Source organism: Benincasa hispida, chromosome 9, assembly GCF_009727055.1.
Source record: "Benincasa hispida cultivar B227 chromosome 9, ASM972705v1, whole genome shotgun sequence".
Classification (NCBI taxonomy): Eukaryota; Viridiplantae; Streptophyta; class Magnoliopsida; order Cucurbitales; family Cucurbitaceae; genus Benincasa; species Benincasa hispida.
In genome coordinates, this window is record NC_052357.1 from 59631272 (window position 1) to 59649862 (window position 18591).

The 18591-nt window shown below is 33.1% G+C and overlaps 2 protein-coding genes across 2 annotated transcripts; one reads left to right on the forward strand and one right to left on the reverse strand.

Moving 5' to 3' along the window:
- The first annotated feature begins 9965 nt into the window (after positions 1-9965).
- On the forward strand, positions 9966-14006 carry LOC120086096 (endoglucanase 10-like). The gene is made up of 6 exons (XM_039042540.1): positions 9966-10541; positions 10701-10984; positions 11333-11770; positions 12529-12664; positions 13146-13312; positions 13402-14006. The coding sequence occupies exons 1-6, from the start codon at positions 10328-10330 to the stop codon at positions 13732-13734; spliced, it is 1572 nt and encodes a 523-aa protein (XP_038898468.1). The 5' UTR covers positions 9966-10327; the 3' UTR covers positions 13735-14006.
- A 1025-nt stretch (positions 14007-15031) lies between these two features.
- On the reverse strand, positions 15032-18102 carry LOC120086097 (cytokinin riboside 5'-monophosphate phosphoribohydrolase LOG7-like). Its single transcript, XM_039042541.1, has 7 exons — positions 17951-18102; positions 17562-17659; positions 16721-16751; positions 16534-16633; positions 16344-16414; positions 15502-15645; positions 15032-15371 (listed from the first exon to the last, which is right to left on the reverse strand). The coding sequence occupies exons 1-7, from the start codon at positions 18074-18076 to the stop codon at positions 15330-15332; spliced, it is 612 nt and encodes a 203-aa protein (XP_038898469.1). The 5' UTR covers positions 18077-18102; the 3' UTR covers positions 15032-15329.
- Positions 18103-18591: the final 489 nt, after the last annotated feature.

Here is an 18591-nt window from a genome sequence, read left to right on the forward strand (position 1 = left end):
CCTCTGGGGGAAATCGATGGTCTGATGGATATCAAGTTGATTAGGCGTCTGCTTCACGGTTCGCCGCACCAGCCTACCCTACCTCGCAAGGACGCAGCAGCCATACCTCGACCCTCCAAACACACCCCCAAAAGAAGACGCGTCCAGGTGATTGAACACAACGATGAAGCTTCGGAGAATGAAGATTACGAAGCGGAGCATGCATCTACTAACGAAAAAGTGCGGCCATACCTAAACATCCCTCTCCCAAACTCACCTTTGGCCTCGCAAGAAGGGAGTCTTGATCCAATGCACCATGAGCCTACTGATGTAGATAAAGAAATCCCTAGTCCCCTTCCTTTGCCCTTACCAACTCCAATTCCAACTTTTGTGCCACCTCCAGTCATTTTTGAACCAACTAGGTTAGGGTCAAGTAACGCAGGAAATATTGAAGACCTAGTTGAAAGAACTGAAGAGCCAACACCGCCAAAACCATGCAAACTTTCATTAGTGATCAACTCAGACCACTGGTCGCATCCATTGAAAGTCTTCAACAATAAAATAGGGTTCTAAGGGATTACTTGCTGCAGCAAACAAGAAGAATGCAAGACCAGTTTATCTACACAACGTAGTATATTAATCAGGTCTTGGTTGGAATGTTTGCCTTGCCACCGCTACCTACTCACCTTAGGAATCCTCTACGCTTCATGGATGAAAATCCTGCAGAAGAACGCAGGGATGACGCGCCAACACAATAAGTTTCGGGGTGTTGGTTACTTTGTACTTTGTTTTATTTGTTAATCTTTTGTATTTGATTGCTTTGTTTGTTTATTCCATTAGTTATCCAATGAAAATGAATGAAATTTCTATCATTTTCTTATCCTTGCATTTGTCCTTAGCATACTTTTTTTGTTCTAGCTATTTTTCTAGTCTTGTGCGTTGTTTTATCTCAATGATATTAGCAATATGAAATTTATAAGTAGAGAGTAGGTGTTAGGAAAATCAACAAAGCCTGAACTTTTCTAAAAAGACTACATGTTTTCTTTCTAATGCATGCAAGCCTTAAATCAAAACTCCTTTTGAAACTCTCAAAGCCTTTTCAAAATTTTATTTCTTTTTTAACAATGAGGATTTAGCTGATCTCTAAATTTGAGAATGAGGGAAACCGAGTTAAAACACATTAATCGAGTACATAAAAAAAATAATAATAAAGGAAACAAAATAGAAAAATGTTAAATGCAACTCCTCTGTTATTACTCTAAAAGAAAAACCTCAAATTGGCATGAGTTAAAAATTGGAACATGCACTTAGCCGTAGTTAGATGCTCGCATGACACCTGTGGGGGCAAGCCAAAACGAAGTTAAGTCTCCTAGACCAATGCGTTCCAAAACTCCTCTATCTAGTTTAAAGAAGTTGTATCTTGGAACGCATGAATGCTAGATATGAGTTTAGTTGTGAAGGGCTCTCACCCGTAGTTGGATGCTCGCATGACACCCGTGGGGGCAAGCCAAAACGAAAGTGGGACACCTGGAACAACACATGGGTAACCGAAAATTTATACTTTTTCTTTTTAATCGGCATCTATTTTAAAAAGCATCTAATGCATTGCTGGTTTAGAAAAAACGGGAATGTTTTGAGAAATGGAAGAAGTTGTTGACGAAAAGCTTGCTGCACCTGAAATAAAACATTCGTCCTTTCAGAAAAGAATCAACCTGCGTTACATTTTCCAAACTCCAGTCTCAAGCTTATAAGTGAATATGATGAGAGGTGAACACTGCACACTAAAGACAAGGGAGATAACAAAGAATTATTTATGGAATGCTTGAGGACAAGCATTGTTCAAATTTGGGGGTGTGATAACTTGTAGAAACAAGTTATTGTGACTCAAAAGTTGGAACAATTAGGGTCTTTAATGATAAAATCTCATCATTTTTAGAAGAAACGCATGAAATTACTCGAACACTATCAAACTCATGCAAAAGAATGTTTATTACTAAAGTACTACGGCATTAACGCATGATATTGCAGGATCTCAACAAGAGGTTAATGCATGATTAAGAAAAGTGTCGCAGGCAAAGTCTAACGCATGGGCATGCGTCGGGGGGATTCAACGCAAGGAAGATTCATTGATTCAGGCTGTTTGTGTCAAATCACCACTTGCAAGCATGGGCACCTGCAGCGGGCGGCGTCTAAAAAGCATCTGAGTGTCAGGCAGCTGACCAGGGTATGGAATTTAATGCTTCCCATCATCAAGTTGGAGAAGACCAACGCCTATAAATAGAAGAAATCCCACCAGATGAAAGAGTTCGAAGTCCCAAGTTCTCAATTCTCAGTTTTTAGTCTCAGTTTTAGATCTTTAGAGCTGTGCCATGGTGCCGAGAAGAACAAGAGGGAAGAGAACCACCACCATCGCCGATCAAGGAGCGGAGGAAGCCGAGCTCGAGAGAGACATTTCTTTCAATTCTTCCACAAGTGGTTGTACATGACTAGAATTGAGTCAAAGAGGACAAGAGATTGTACTCTGCGGCTTGACTCCTTCCATTTCATCTTACTTATCGCTTTCATCTTTTCATTTGATTAAGTATTGGTTTTGTAAAGGTAATCAGTTTCTTTATAAATTCACATATTTGATCTATCATACTTCGTCATTGTTTATTTCTTGTTTATGTTGGATGCATCTATACTTCATGCAAAATTCCATTTCGAACGCTTAAGCCAACTAAATCAATTGGTAAAAGTATCTTTAGCTTAAATTATTCGAGAGAATAAGTAAGCCAAAATCAAGTTAGAACGCCTAATACATCTAGAGATAGACGCACTGGTGTTTTATTGCATCCTGTGTTTGATGCATACATCCTAGAGATAGGTATTGTATGATATTCGCATTGAGAAGTGTCGAATAGAGTCTAACGCATAAACGGAGATAAACAAGTCATCTCATTCGCATCACATTCTTGTTCGTGTACATCCAACTTAGATCGAAGCAAATCACTTGCATCAAACTCCATTTTCACATGACCCATCATTCTCTACTCGACCCTTTTGTATCTTCTTGCACACACACACAGTAGCTTAGTGTAAATAACTCATTTCTCCATACATTTAGGATATCCCTACAACAGTTACAACGCAAGGTCTGCGTTAGCTTTAATCTTAATCCCTGAGTTCGACCCTGGACTTACCAGGAACCTGAGTTGGATTAATACTTGGATCTGATTCAGGAAAACTTGAACTTCAATAGAGGAATGTCATGCGTCCTGTTGCACATCACTAACGCATCATAAACACATCAACGCATCATTCATATTTACACTTATTTTTTCAATTATTTTATAGAATACACTCCTAAGCTCGAATCACGAAATCAACGAACAAATGATATATATTATTATGTTGATATTGATATTTGTGTGAATACATGGTATATAATAATTAAAAAATTGGGTGATATACATAGAAAATTATTATATATAGAATAATGGTACTAGAATGAACTATATTGTATATGATAAGTGGCATAATATAATAAAGGATGTAAGAAATTATCTTGTATACAAAACAATATATACATAGTATAGTTATAAATTCATCAAACCAAATACATAGTATATTTCAAATATTAAAGAGGTATATGTTTATACAAATATACTACCACATATTGTATGATAGTTCACTAAAATATACTATAGTATATTGTATTGTAGTTCACTATAATTTACCATGAACTATATGGTATAAACTTTTTTTTTTTTTAAAAAAAAACCCCCTAAGAAATTGAAATAGATAAGCAAACACGCGAAATGGAGAATATGGAAAATGTTGAAACTTTTTACCGCATAAAATATGAAAGGTCAAAGTGTTAAGCTTACTAAATCCTTATATGGCTTAAAGTAAGTTCCAAAGTTGTGACACAAAAATTTTGATTCTTGCATGTTAAATAAATGGTTATAAATCAAATGAATGTGACAAGTGCATCTATCATAAATCACATAAAGATTTTCATGTTATTATTAACTTATAGGTTGATGATTTACTGATCATTGGCTCAAATAATTTTATTATGAATGAAACAAAAAATTGTTGAGCTATCATTTTGATAGGAAAGATCTTGGTGAGACTAACTTTATATTGGGTATGAAAATAACAAAAAATTCATATAGTTTTTTTCTTGACCAATTTCATTATATCGAGAAAATACTCAGAATATACAGTTATTTTGTTTGTAAATATATTTCTACTCCATTTGATTCAAGTGTTCACTTATTTCCCGTTGAAAATGAAAGAATAAAAAAAAATATGCTAGTGTGACTGGTAGCCTACGATATGCAACTGATTATACTAGACTTGACGACATATGCAGTAGAAGTTCTTACTTCTTAACAGGTTTACAAGTAAGCCAGGTAAAGAGCATTGATATGCCACTGATCGTGTTATGAAATATTTATTGGGAACAAAATATCATGGCTTAATCTATAAAAATATCCTACTATTATTGAAGGATTTTCTTATGCTGATTGGAATACATTTTCAAGTGATTCTCTATCTACTACATGGTATATTTTTACCTTGGGAGGTAGTGATATTTGTTGAAAATCTGAAATCAAACAATTATACCAACTCTACTATAGAAGTAGAGTTTTTGTCTTAGCTTCAGCTAGTGAGGAAGCAAGTTGGTTGAGAGATTTATTATATGAAATTTCAATGTAGGAGAAACCAATACCTCCTATCTTGATAAATTGTGATAGCACTGCCACAATTGGTAGAGTAAAAAATCGTTTTTGTAATGGTAAATTCAGACCTATAAGAAGAAAACATAGTACTGCGAGATCTTATTTGAGTAATGAGATCATTAATGTGAATTACATTAAATCTTGAGTAATCTTGTAGATCCATTAACAAAGGCCATAACTAAAGAAAGGGTCTGGAATACATCGAGTGGGATGGGGTTGAAGCCCTTTTAATTGTCATGAGCCATATATAAGGATACTCACCTAGTGAATAAAGATTCTGAGAACTAGGTTCAAAGGGAACAACGAATTATAAGGTGGTCAAGAAATGCACTATCTCTATATATTAATCAGTCCCTATGATGTGAGTGCATTATCCTATAACGATGTGGAGGGTTGAGTTTTTCAATAAGCTCTTAATAAATTTTGTAGTTCTTGTGAGTGTAGTGTGTTATATTATAAGAGCACCCTTGGAAAATTTTACTTATATGAGTGTGAGAGTGAGATCACTCACTACGAAAATATGAGACTTATTCTCAAATACATTCATGAAATACTGGGATAAGCACAAGGCCTAAAATGCTAAGTTTCTAACCGATAAAGCTCATGTCAACACCTAAATAATTGTATGTGAATAATAAGTTTTCTTTTACCTTTTAGCATTATAGTTCAAATCAGAGACCATTACTAACATTGGAATAAAGATTATTATTTCACTAATAAAGATTCAACGCATAGTTACACCTGTATGACGTATAATGATATTTCTTTTGGCCAATTCTATTTTGATGCTTATTTTAAATATTAAAAAATGAGTGGGGAAATGTCGTTATACTCATTTAAACAACTTACTTAAAGTTGGAGTTTTATTTAAAAGAGAGTTCTTTGTATCCAAAACGTAGTTGAGTTTTAAATGTTATTGATTATATATAATAAATATTAGATTTAAAATTTCACTATAAAAGGATTCTTACCATTCTCTCAAAATACACCAACAAATACTCAACATATCTTTCTCTCGTATTTTCTCTTATCAGCGTTTTTAAGAGAAATTGGTTAAAAAAATGGGGTGTTTTAGTTGTGGAGTAAGTTCAACCTTTCAATGCAGAGTGGTTTGAGCTATGCAACGTTTCAGTTGGGTTCTTGTATCCTGAAAAGGGCAAGTCAGAGAATATCTGTTGCATCGGTGGTTGATATAGAGATTTTCAATATACACTACACATAACTTGAATCTCCTTAAAGAGAGCGAGATATCTGCTGCTCAACCTAATTGGCTAATTGTATACGTCTTTGTTTCTCAATATTTACTCTATTTTCCTCTAATATTTGTAATTCTCCCATCACTTTATTTCACGAGTTTTGAACAAAAAATTATTTGCCAGATAGTTAAGGTATTTTTTTTTAAAAAAAAATCTTGCACAAAGGGAGTGAAGAAGTTTGTCGAGGATTGAATGACATTTTTTTAATTCACAACATGTGAGAATGAGAGATTGAACATTTTAATTGGTAGTTAGATAATAAATACTATATATTAAAGTCCAGCGTTAAACGCAGAGGGGAGAAACAAGGTATTTTGTATTTGTATTTACATTTTGCATTTTTTTGAATGGAAAACTTTTCTAAAATCTATTAAAATTTAGGAAAATTTTCATATATAAAAAAAAAGTCAAACTATTTATAGAAATAACAAAAAATATCGACATTGATAGATTTCTATTAGTATCTATCATATAGTATCATTGATAGATTTCAATAAGTTTGTATCACTGATAGACATTGATAAACTTCAATAAACTTCTATCAAATAAAATTAAATTTTGCTAGTGTAAATAGTTTTCTATATTTTTTTTATTTTAGAAAATTTCGTAAAATATAAGTATTTACTTAATTTTTCACTTTTCTTAATACAGGAATTTTCTCCTTCTACCCATTCATGTTGAAATTTGTTTTTCAATTTTTTCAAATACAGATTATTTAATTTAACTATACTAAAATTGTAAATCAATTTACTGATGGTTTAATTTTTAGATGATAAGGATTTTTTTCTGCAAGTTAGAGTTACTATAAGATTAATGCTAATCGTTAATGACTACGTATTTGTGTGTATTTTTTTTTTTAATTTCAAGTACAAGCATATTTTCCTTGAAAAGAAACATATTTTCATTAAACTCCTAAATTTTTAAAGATGGACAAAAAAAATATCTTATAAATTTTGTAGATAAAATCATATGATTTGGAGTTCTAAATTATTCTGTATCTTTATCGGTAAATGATTATTTATTTATTAATCGATTGAAGTTGTTGGGATTTGCAATTTATTATATTTTTGAAATTTTAGATTTCCCTAATCACACTGTAATTTTAGGTATTAGTTCTGAAGGGGTATTTGGGTTTTCTAATAATTTGAATTCTTTAATTAAAAATATAATTTTGCCATTTAAAAAAAATTGTCATTTTAAATTTGGGCGTGTAGCTATTTTTTAAAATTCACCTTTTAAATTTGTCATTTGTCTTGGTATCCCTTTTAAAAGTGTCTAATTCGTCTCTAAATTTTCGAGTTGGTATTTAATAAGATCCACTTTTTTCTTTAGTACAAATGGAGATTTAAACTACAGATCTCTTGATTTTCAATATATATAGATGTTAATTAAGCTAAGTTTTTGTTGGATAATAAAATTCACTGTCAATATTATAACGTTATAATGGATAATTAAATAAATAGAATAGTATCATGAATTGATTTGAGAAAGCATGATTGATTTATTTATATGAGAATATGCGATTAAGAACTTGAAAAACCTATGAAATTTGCCCCAATAATAATATCCACTCAATGTGAGATAATTATTGCAAACAACAAACACATTCTTTAGTTTACACTGTCGAATGCGCAACTAACCAAGTAGTTTAAAAGAACAAGATCAAATTCACACTAAAGTAAACAAATGTCATTAGCAAAATGGAATAAAATTTTAAAAAATCGTGAAAAAACCAACAAAATTAACGTTTTTTTTAGAAGACAAGATTATCGTTAATTAATTTATTTAGATATGATAAGGATTTGGGAGATTGAATGGTAGCCATTTGAATATTATTTATAGGTGGATCACCCATATTTGATATTTTGTAAATATGGTAAAAATTTCAATTTTGGATTTATAATTATTTTTTATTCCATATTTGCTCTAAACAATAAATTGAGAGAAAGAAAGATAGAGAGAGAAAAGCGGAGAGACCGACAGATGGTGAACGGATATGTGACAGTCAACAGAGGTAAGCAGTGAGGAGGTGGAGCGGTGGGTGGCGAGAGATGGGGTGCAACAGTGTTAGTTGATGAAAGAGAGATGTTGGGGAAAAGAACGATATAAGAGAGAGAAGTGGTGAAGTCGGCCGACTGATGACTGACGACTGGACGTGGCGGTCGACGGACGTAAAAGACGACGATGTGGAGCAGTGGCTGATGACAGATGGTGTGAAGGAGTGCTGGTGTGAAATAGTGATGGGGGGGGGGGCGTGTTGTTGAGAATAAGAACTCCATTTTTTTAAAAAAAGAGAGTATGTGTGCATAATATCAAGTGTATTAACAATATATCAGTCAAATATATCAACACTATATTAGTCGAGTGTGTTAACAATACCAGTCAAATGTATTAACAATATATCAATAAAGTGTATTAGCATTATAAAAAAGTGATAATGTCAAGTTTATTAGTAGTATATTAGTCACATGTATCATTATCAAGTATATCAGTCAAATCAACGAATTTATAGTAGTTTATCTGCCAAGTACATTATTATCAAGTATATCAATACTTTAGTGGTGTATCAAGTATATATCAATAGTGCAACAAATATATATCAGTAGTGTATCAAGTGTATTGGGTATATCAAATGTATATAAGTAATGAGGGCACTTGTGATATATTACATTTGTTACACATGGGATAAGTTTCGTTTTTGCCATTTTTGCAAATAACAAACATGTGGGCTATGAGCCTTATTAATGTATTTTGTTTTGTCTTTTTTGCAAGTGCCCTTAAGGATTTCACATTAGAAGATATTGTCTCTCTATCTCTACTAGATACAGTAAAACTTCATATTTATCTAATATGGTATCATAACTCTTTAAGCCTAAATGATTATTCAATAAATAATAATAATAATAATGCATCATCTGAGGACATGTTAACTACCCCACATTTGGTGAATGTGGGGAGATTTCACAATCTCCATAAGATATAAATGTTACTCGTCTCATTACCAACTAGAACTAGATAGATCAAATATTTTTTTTAAGTTCAATAAAGGGTAGAGGCTTGAACTAATATACCTCTTGGTCACTAGTACATACTACATGTCAATTGAGTTATGTTCGTTTTGGTAGATAGACCAACATTAAAATCAAGAGTTCAATCTCAATGTTAATTGTCAAATGAGCATATTTCCGATTGTACTTGACCTGAAAACAGAAATTTGAAAATAAGTCGTATTTCATGTTATCATATATGTATTTGGTAATCGATTTAGAAATTGGTAATTCATTTAAACAATTATTTCAAATGTGTTTGATACCATATTTATAAATGGTAAAATTAGTTGTAGTTATCTACCAAATATTATTTGATAATAAACTATTGTTAATTTATTTATAAACATGTTTTATATTTAAAAAAAAATGAATAATTATTAGTTTAAAATAATATATAACTTATAATATATTATAATTTTTTAAAAATAATTGAATTTGTAATCTGACATATTTATTTCCAAATATTTTAAACTTTATTTAATATAATTCTACATTTTAAAATTTTTTAAAATTCAAAGTATGGATACTATAATAACATAAAAGATTATTTATAAAATTTAAATGGATCATAAAATCAAAAATAATTTTTAAATATAGAATTTAAGTTATTTGTCAAAAGGCATATATGTTCAAACTCAATGAAAACATGAAACAAAAATATTTATTAGATATGGACACAAGTTTGTGTCCAAAACCACACAATACCAAGCAATAAAAAATGATAATAAATGAGGGGGCGCACACCAGTTGGCAATATACAACAGTTTCGGGTTACAACGTGGGGAACCATTTTAATGTGTGATGAATAACTGACGGAGCGTGTGTTCACGCTCCGTAATCTGACCGTTCATCCACTTGCGCCCACATTCTTCGTAATGAAAAAGACTAAAAAAATATAGAAACCCACCAATTAGTAAATATAAAACAATAATACATCGTGAAATTTGATAGTGTGCCGCGTGAAAACAAAATTGTCGGTGACGAGATCTTTTCTTCCACAATCCACACCAAATTCAGAATAAAAGTCTTTCTCTACAAGCTCAGATCCAACTTCCCCCATTTCTTTAATTAGGGTTTGTTCCTTTAACTTCCAATTTCAACCAATCATTTCCTTAATCACACTTCCCTCAATGGAACAGATCCTGGTTTGACAGCCTTTTATCTACCACTTCCAGATTTCCACCTACCCTACAGGCCTCTCTATTGCCCATGCTTCCCCACTGTCGCAATGTATTGTGTTTGAGCTAGATCTTGGTTCTTTTATTCATCTGAGCGGTAGCATTTACGCAGTAATAGCTTCACATTGCGCAAAATGGGAGAGAAATCGAGGTCTAGAGGGTGTTGTGGATGGTTTCTGGTCTTGGTGATTCTTGGTTTGATAGCTGGTGCTATAGTATTCGCAGTTAAGAAGAAATCGAGTCACTCTGATGATGACCCTGCTCCAGTTCCTGGACCTCCTGGTGCAATCGAGAAGAAATATTCCGATGCTCTCAAGATGGCCATGAGGTTTTTCGATGTGCAGAAGTGTAATATTATCTCCTCATTTTAATATCTTCTGTTTCTACAAGAATGTTTTCGCAACTAGATTTTTCGATTTTGATGCAATGTCTTGTTTGTTGGTTTGTGGATTTAATGTACAAATGTGGCATTCTCGCGATATGTCTAAACTGAAAGTCTATTTGCAGCTGGGAAGTTGGTAGATAACAAAATATCTTGGAGAGGGGATTCGGGGTTGAAAGATGGAAGTGAAGCGAACTTGGATCTGTCTAAGGGAATGTATGATGCTGGGGATCATATGAAGTTTGGTTTCCCAATGGCTTTTACTGCCACAGTGTTATCTTGGGCCATTCTGGAGTATGGAGACCAGATGGATGCAGTTGGTCAATTGGATCCTGCCAAAGATTCTCTCAAGTGGATTACCGACTATCTTATCAATGCTCATCCTGCAGAAAATGTGCTTTACATTCAGGTAAACCTTTATTTACTCATTGCATTGCTCTTGTGTTCTTGCATCTCTATAATATGAATTGTAGAATTCATTAGTTTAGAAACGAAAAGATGTTTTGGCATCGGTTATGTAATTCTTTGAAACTAAAGCTATAGACTGAGTAACTGCTGGAAAAGCTTCCATTTATTTTCTGGGATGCTCATGCTTAGACCATTTAGCCTGGATCACTCACTTTTAGTGGTTTATTCTATATCACATATTAGTGTAAGGTGTTACTGGTTTTCTTTGCAGATTCAAGTTGGTCTCAATTGTTTTATAAGTTATGCAGTAGGAAAGGCTCTCATATAATCTTTTGGTGATACTTTGCAGGTTGGAGATCCTAAGGTAGACCATGCCTGTTGGGATAGGCCTGAAACCATGGCAGAGAAGAGGCCACTTGTACAGATCAATGCCTCTGTTCCAGGAACAGATGTAGCAGCCGAAACTGCTGCAGCTATGGCTTCTGCATCTCTTGTGTACAAGAAATCTGATCCCTCCTATTCAAACAAGCTTCTTAAACATGCTGAAGAATTGTTTTCTTTTGCTGATGGAAATCGAGGTTTATACAGTATCAATATTCCTGAAGTCCAAACCTACTACAATTCATCAGGATATGGAGATGAGCTTCTATGGGCTGCGAGCTGGCTGTACCATGCAACAGAGGATGAAGCCTACCTTGATTATGTGGCTGGAAGCAATGGGAAACTATATGCGAAATGGGGAAGTCCTACCTGGTTTAGTTGGGATGACAAGCATGCAGCAACCCAAGTACGTATCTCTTTTAACTGGGTGATAGATTCTTATCTATGTGGTAGAATGTAGAATTTTATTATTGTCAGTTGTCGCTAAAAAAGATAATGATGAGATTAGCTAAAGTTTTAGCTAAACAAAAGAATTTTACTTCAACATTCTTTCCATTTGATATGTTTTTTCTTAAGCCATCGTGTTGCTCTATATCGGTTTACAGCCTACACGAACATCAGTTCCCAACTTCCCATTGAATCTAGAAGCTAATAGTGAGGAGTGTAGCAAAGGGGAATAAGAACGTCTGAAGTCTTGATCAGACCAATGTTATGAGAGTGAAACTCTAGATCGATGTTTAATCTAAAATCATTTGCTGTAGGCTCAGACATAGCTAGATTTCATTTTCCTGCAGTAAACGTATCATCTTGTTCCTTGACATCTCATTAAAAAAAAAAAAAAAAGAGCATTTCTTTCCCCCTGTAACTCTGTCCGGAATCAGGAATTACCTTAAACTTATGAAAGGCAAGTTGAGGTTTTATGCAGTTACATATGGGATTAGCTTTGAAATCATGCGAAATCCAAGCACTCTGCTATGCAAAGTCTTTTACATAAGAAAAAGGTTGTAAACCACTTTTGATTTTGAATCCTTCTAATTTTAAATGATAAACAAATGAATTTATTTCGAATTTATTACAATTTTAATCTTTTGGAATCCAGTGAAAACAGAGGCTAATGAACATTGACATCTTAACCTTGTCACTGACTCTGCAATGTCTATGCAGGTTTTACTGTCTCGGTTAAACTTCTTTGGCTCCGAAGGTATTTCGAAGTCAGTTCAAGTGTACAAGAAAACAGCTGAAGCTGTCATGTGTGGTCTAATCCCAGAGTCTCCAACAGCTACAAGTAGCAGAACAGACAGTAAGTAGTTTATTTGAGGTTGAAATATTATTTTGGTTGATGTACTTCGGATTTTGTTCTTGGTCACTATAGTTTCAAATGTCTAATACCAGGCCATGTACTCATTCTCAGTAATTCTTAAAATTAGTCCCTGCACGCTGCAGTGAGTTTATTGCTGATTTTTTCTAAAAAGATTTATTGTCTTCTTGTATGACAAATACTATTCTTGTTTAACTAATTTTGATTATTTTTTTTTTAAGATAACTTTGGAGGACTAAATCTAATATTTATTAAAAGTATATATACTAAAATTGGATAATCAAATGTACAATGTTTAAAATGGAATGAAACCCAAAGTACATAGACTACAATTGTATTTTAACCTTTATTTCAACTATGTAATAACTACATAAGATGTGATTTCTTGTCATCCCTTGGATCAGGAATATTATAGCAGCATTGTCGTCTAGAACTTAACTTATTTAACGATGTTTTTGGTCAGATGGTCTCATATGGGTCAGCGAATGGAACTCTCTGCAGCATCCTGTGTCTTCAGCATTCTTAGCTTCTCTTTACGGCGATTACATGCTTACCTCCAGAACTGCAAAATTGTCTTGCAGTGGAGACTCCTACACACCAGCAGACCTAAGAAAATTTGCCAAATCTCAGGTAAGCAAACCCTTTATCTAGCACAAACAACATATACTTTTCTCTTGAGAAAGCCATAATGATTTTAAGTTGGACGCTTCTATTTCCAGGCTGATTATGTGTTGGGCAACAATCCTTTGAAAATGAGCTATCTCGTGGGATATGGTGACAAATTCCCACAATATGTCCACCACAGAGGTGCATCGATCCCAGCTGATGCCAAAACCAAGTGTAATGATGGCTTTAAGTGGCTCGACTCCACCGAACCCAACCCAAATATAGCTTATGGAGCTCTTGTTGGCGGTCCTTTCCTCAATGACACCTATATAGACTCACGAAACAATTCAATGCAAGGGGAACCAAGCACATATAACAGCGCTCTTGTTGTCGGCCTGCTATCGAGTTTAGTTACCACCTCCTCAGCAGTGCAGTCTTTCACCTAATGCAACCCGTATATATACATATAATTCTATCATATTATCTAAATTTGTGATTGTATAATATCTCTTGTAGCTTACCACTTCTTTGTATCGGAAAATATTAGTGCTATGATGAGTTTACTTCTCGCGAGTGAGTGAGCGTTTGCCAAGCCCCTAACAAAAAGCCAAGCCGCACAGTGAAATTAACCATGTATCTGAAGTGAGCCTTTGTTTGAAGAATTATGGTTTGTAATTCTTTATTTGAGTGATATATATTTTGGAATTTGTTATTGCTTTGTCTGTTCATTTCATTGTTGCTGACAAGATGAGTTGGTATGAAAGGTCCCAAGGCCAATTCAAAAGGTCGATGCGTCTGTTCCACGTTAATAAAAAGAAAGGTGATGCGACATTGTATAGAAATCAGAGGGCATGTCTGATGTTTCAGTTTGCAAACTTCAAAATTTGCAACTTTACAGATGTCAATGGCGACTTGTGTTTTTAGGAGCACAAAAAAAAAAAAAAAAAAAAAGAAAAAAAAGGGCAAATTAAACATAAGCAAGCTGCACACTTGTTCATTTTTTATGCGTCCTTTATCCACAACCATAACCTTTGGAAAATCCTTCTGTCCACTCCAATTTTGGACATAGTGCAACCCACCGTGTTTCTTTTTAATTAGATTATGATAGGCTTCTAGATTCCTCTAATCAAAAGGTGTATGAGACCACTTTTGAGATGGGTACTTTTGTTAAAAAACAATACTTTAATCATAAAAGGCCACCCCATTTATAACACAAATGACAGAAAGTGTTTCTGTAAATTACTAATAAATAATTCATATTCTAAATAACAATGGTTTAAGATAAGTGTTGATACCAAAATTTGGATAGAAAAAATATATTTATCTTTACGTAATATCGATATTGAATTTATTTGAAGAGACAAAAATATGGTATACAAAAGAGAAAATCTACACACTAGTATGGTACCTTTCACACAAACTCCGATACTTAAGTCATAGAACGAAAGAATTTGGAAGTTAGAGAGTTAGAGAGTAAAATTCTAATTGTCTCTCTAAGAGTTGTAATGATGTATTTATATAAGAGGTTGACCTGGGTTTCTCTTGTTACTCGGAATTCGCTTATTTTCTAATCTGATAAGATAATTTGCATTTTCATTGAATTGGACATGCCCACGTGATGCCGGCCCAAAGGCTGAGTCTCGGCTTCGGTCTAACTTTCTTTTTTTTTTGTACTTTTAGATTTATTTTATTAGTTTAAAATTATTCATAACAATATGTATTGATGATAAACAACTTAGTAAGTGCTCTATCAAACTTCAATAGGAGCATTGAAGAAGGATAACTAATTCCCATCAATTATAAGATTCAGTTCCGCCATCTAAGGAGACACATTTACAAGTTAAAATGGAGAGGCTTGATATGATCAACACAGCGAACTAGAAACAAACTGTGATGGCACAAGCTCAAAACACAAACAGACATAAAATTGTTGTCTAATTTTTAATTATTTTCTTATTCTGGTCCAAAATAATAATGAAACTAAGTCAAGGGGCAATATCTGATTTTAAATTTGAGACCCATTTGTTTCTCCATTGTCCCATCATACCCAGCCTTCAACTCCACAGTGCTTGGGCTTGTAATCCTTCGCCAAAGTAAAAAAAGAATCAAGTTCTTGCCGTTGATTCCATTGTGATTTAACTTATGTGGGGCCAGCAAATAGATCCTCCCCACGTGTAACCAAATGATTGGTTGACTAAAATAGAAAATGTTACCTCAAGCTTGAACATGAGTTCTTGGGCAGTCTGGGCAGAAACAATAATGTTACGGGCAGCTGGTGTAATAAAACCTTCAGCCACTGCTTTGTCTATGAAAGAGAGAAGGGCGTTGTAATAGCCGTCAACGTTCAACAGCCCCACCTACAGTGCACCACCACACATCACTAATAACCAATCTCTTTTGTTCAGTTCAACAATTACTCCACCAAATATTCACTTCGCTGGTTGATCATTCATCTTTAATATGTAATAAAAACTTGTTTAATTGACCATTCAAATTTTGTTTTGTGTTTTCAAATTTAGTAAGAACAACAAATATTTGTTGGAATTCTATTTCTAAAAATTATTTTCGTATGATGTGATTCAAGTAGTACAAATTCTAAAATCAACAATTTTATATTTTTAATACATTTCAGACTATAAAATTTAAATATTTTGTCTGATTATATTAAATAAAGATAAAAACAGTTTAAAATACATTATCTTGTTAAATACATATATAAAAATATGAAATAAATTCATTATTTTTAAATTCAAAGTAATATATAATTATTTATCTTGTTATTCTTGGGTTGCAATGATGAAAAAGCAACAAACTTTTTTTGGTATATGGATAATGCTTGGCCTACTGATGAAGTGGCCATTATTAAAAAAGAACACACGCACACACTCACACACTCACGTTTTTATCTTTTATATATGCTTTATTGACTGACTTTTTTGGAAGCTCTATTGTAAAGGATTTAATAAGAGAAAAAAGGCATGAAATTGAGCCTCAATTGGGTGCAGTTAAATTTAAAAGGGGAATTAAAAGAAGAAAGTGAGATGGTTTTTTTTACGGGTTTTTCGTGGATTCCAAGTTGAGCCCAAGCGATTACTTCCAGTAGCTCCTCTAGAGTGCCATACCCACCTGCAAAATTAATCATAATTCACTAAAAGGTTTAGAGAAGTTTAATTTAATTTAACTTAGGAGTTGAGTTACATTTTTAATAAAGATTATTAATTAAGAAGGAGGGATTTTGAAGAGACCTGGTAAGGCAATGAATGCGTCAGCTTGTTTGGCCATTTCAGCTTTACGTTGGTGCATGCTGGATACAGGCTTTACTTCTCCCACCGTTTCTCCGGTCAGCTGTGAAAATATTACCCCATCATCTCCAATGACTTTAAATTATATCATAGATATACATATGTTACAAAACAATATCCATAATTTTACCTCTCTTAACATGAGTGTCTTTGGAATCACACTGCAAATAAAACCCAAACTAAGCTATCAAATCATTATTGATATATATAAGAGAAATACTTGGATGCATTTTCATCGGTAGGTCCGTATCTTTTTATAACTAATTCTAATTATTTAGTAGAAAAAATTCAAAAATATTTTTAAAAAAACATAAAAGAACAAATAAGAGAGCTTGTCATGTTATAAAGCCTAGTTAAACAATTAAATGATTAGTTTCAAGAGACGTATGTAGCTTGAGATACCAAATATTCATATAAAAATAAAGAATTAAACCTCTGAACCAAAAGGCAAAATAATAATAATAATAATAATAATAAATAACTTTATCAAAGGAAAGAAGAGCAATATTTAAAGAAAAAATAATTGGATGCATCGCAGGTTGCACTCATCTTCATGTGTCCATCTAAGTATTTAACCACAAATTGCTATATAACATCGATGGATGCATGGAGACGAGTGTAGTTTAGTTGCACCTAAATATTGCTCTATTTTTAAGTACATACTAGATTTCACACCCTTTTTTCCGTGGGAGGGAAAAAACAATTAAAAAAATATTCTTTTTTTCCTATAATTTTTTGAAAAACAAAATTGGCAAATTATGGTTAACTCAACCTATAGGATCGATTTTCGAATATAAGAAAATGAACTAAAATATTTGTAAATATAGAAAAATTTTATTGTCTATTTGCGATAGATAATTATTTGTGTCTATTTCTGTCATCATAGATACAAATAGTAGTCTATCATGAATATGGTGACATTTTGCTATTATTTATTATTTAAAATATTTTTTTTTTTAAAAGAAAGTTACCCTAAGACGTGGCAACCACCATCATGGACGGCTTGAGAGACTAAACCCATAAGGCCGATGCTCCCTCCTCCATAAACCAAGTCGATGTTCCTTTCCACCTGCACTACTTTATCCTTCATTAACACTTATCTACACATTCTTAATTATTCATAACTCCAAACTTAAAAATGAAAATTAAAAACAAAAAAGTTATATTACGTCACTAATTATTAATAATCTCTCCAGCCTTTTTCTCTCATCATAAGCAGTTAATTCGCATCAAAATATAACATAACTTACAACTCTAAATCCTAAACCCAATTCCGCTAGTGAAAGCATAAGAAATATGAATAAAAGCAATTTCAATCAACATTAAATCACACAGAATTTATCGTAACTTATCAACTTACGAGTTGTTGGGCTAGTTGAAGAGCAGCAAGTTGATAGCAAGGGTTCTTGCCGGGGCTGCTGCCGCAGAAGACACAAATTCGTTTAAATCTGGAGTTGGTGTTCGTTTGAAAGAGTTGAGTTTCCATTGATAGAAAGAAGGTGTCAAATATTAGGTGACACTCCAATTTAATTTATACGCCAATGAGAAAATAAATAAATAAATAAAAAAACAAAAGCTCTCCCGACATATCACATCTCTTTACAAAATTTATTTCTCCACTCGTGGAGAATTGATTTTTATCCACAACGAAATTCACGTTGAAATTGTCAGCGTTCTCCCAAAACGACATCACTCTGCTCCTTTCTGGGTCCCTCTCCACCTCCATTTTGAATTTATAATAACATCACTCTCTGTAATATAATAATGCCTTTTTTTTCCATATAATATTATATTTTCCTTCATACCCATTTCGGTTAATATATATATAGATAGTTCCTGTATACTTTGCTGCTGCTGTGTCTTCAGGTTGTAATGTTGTATCCAATCTCCCTTCCATAAAATTATTATTATTATAATTTATCGACTTAATTTTTTTTTTCAGTTGGTAGGTGTTTTAATATAGTTACCAAACAATGAGGTTATGAGTTTGAAACTTAACCA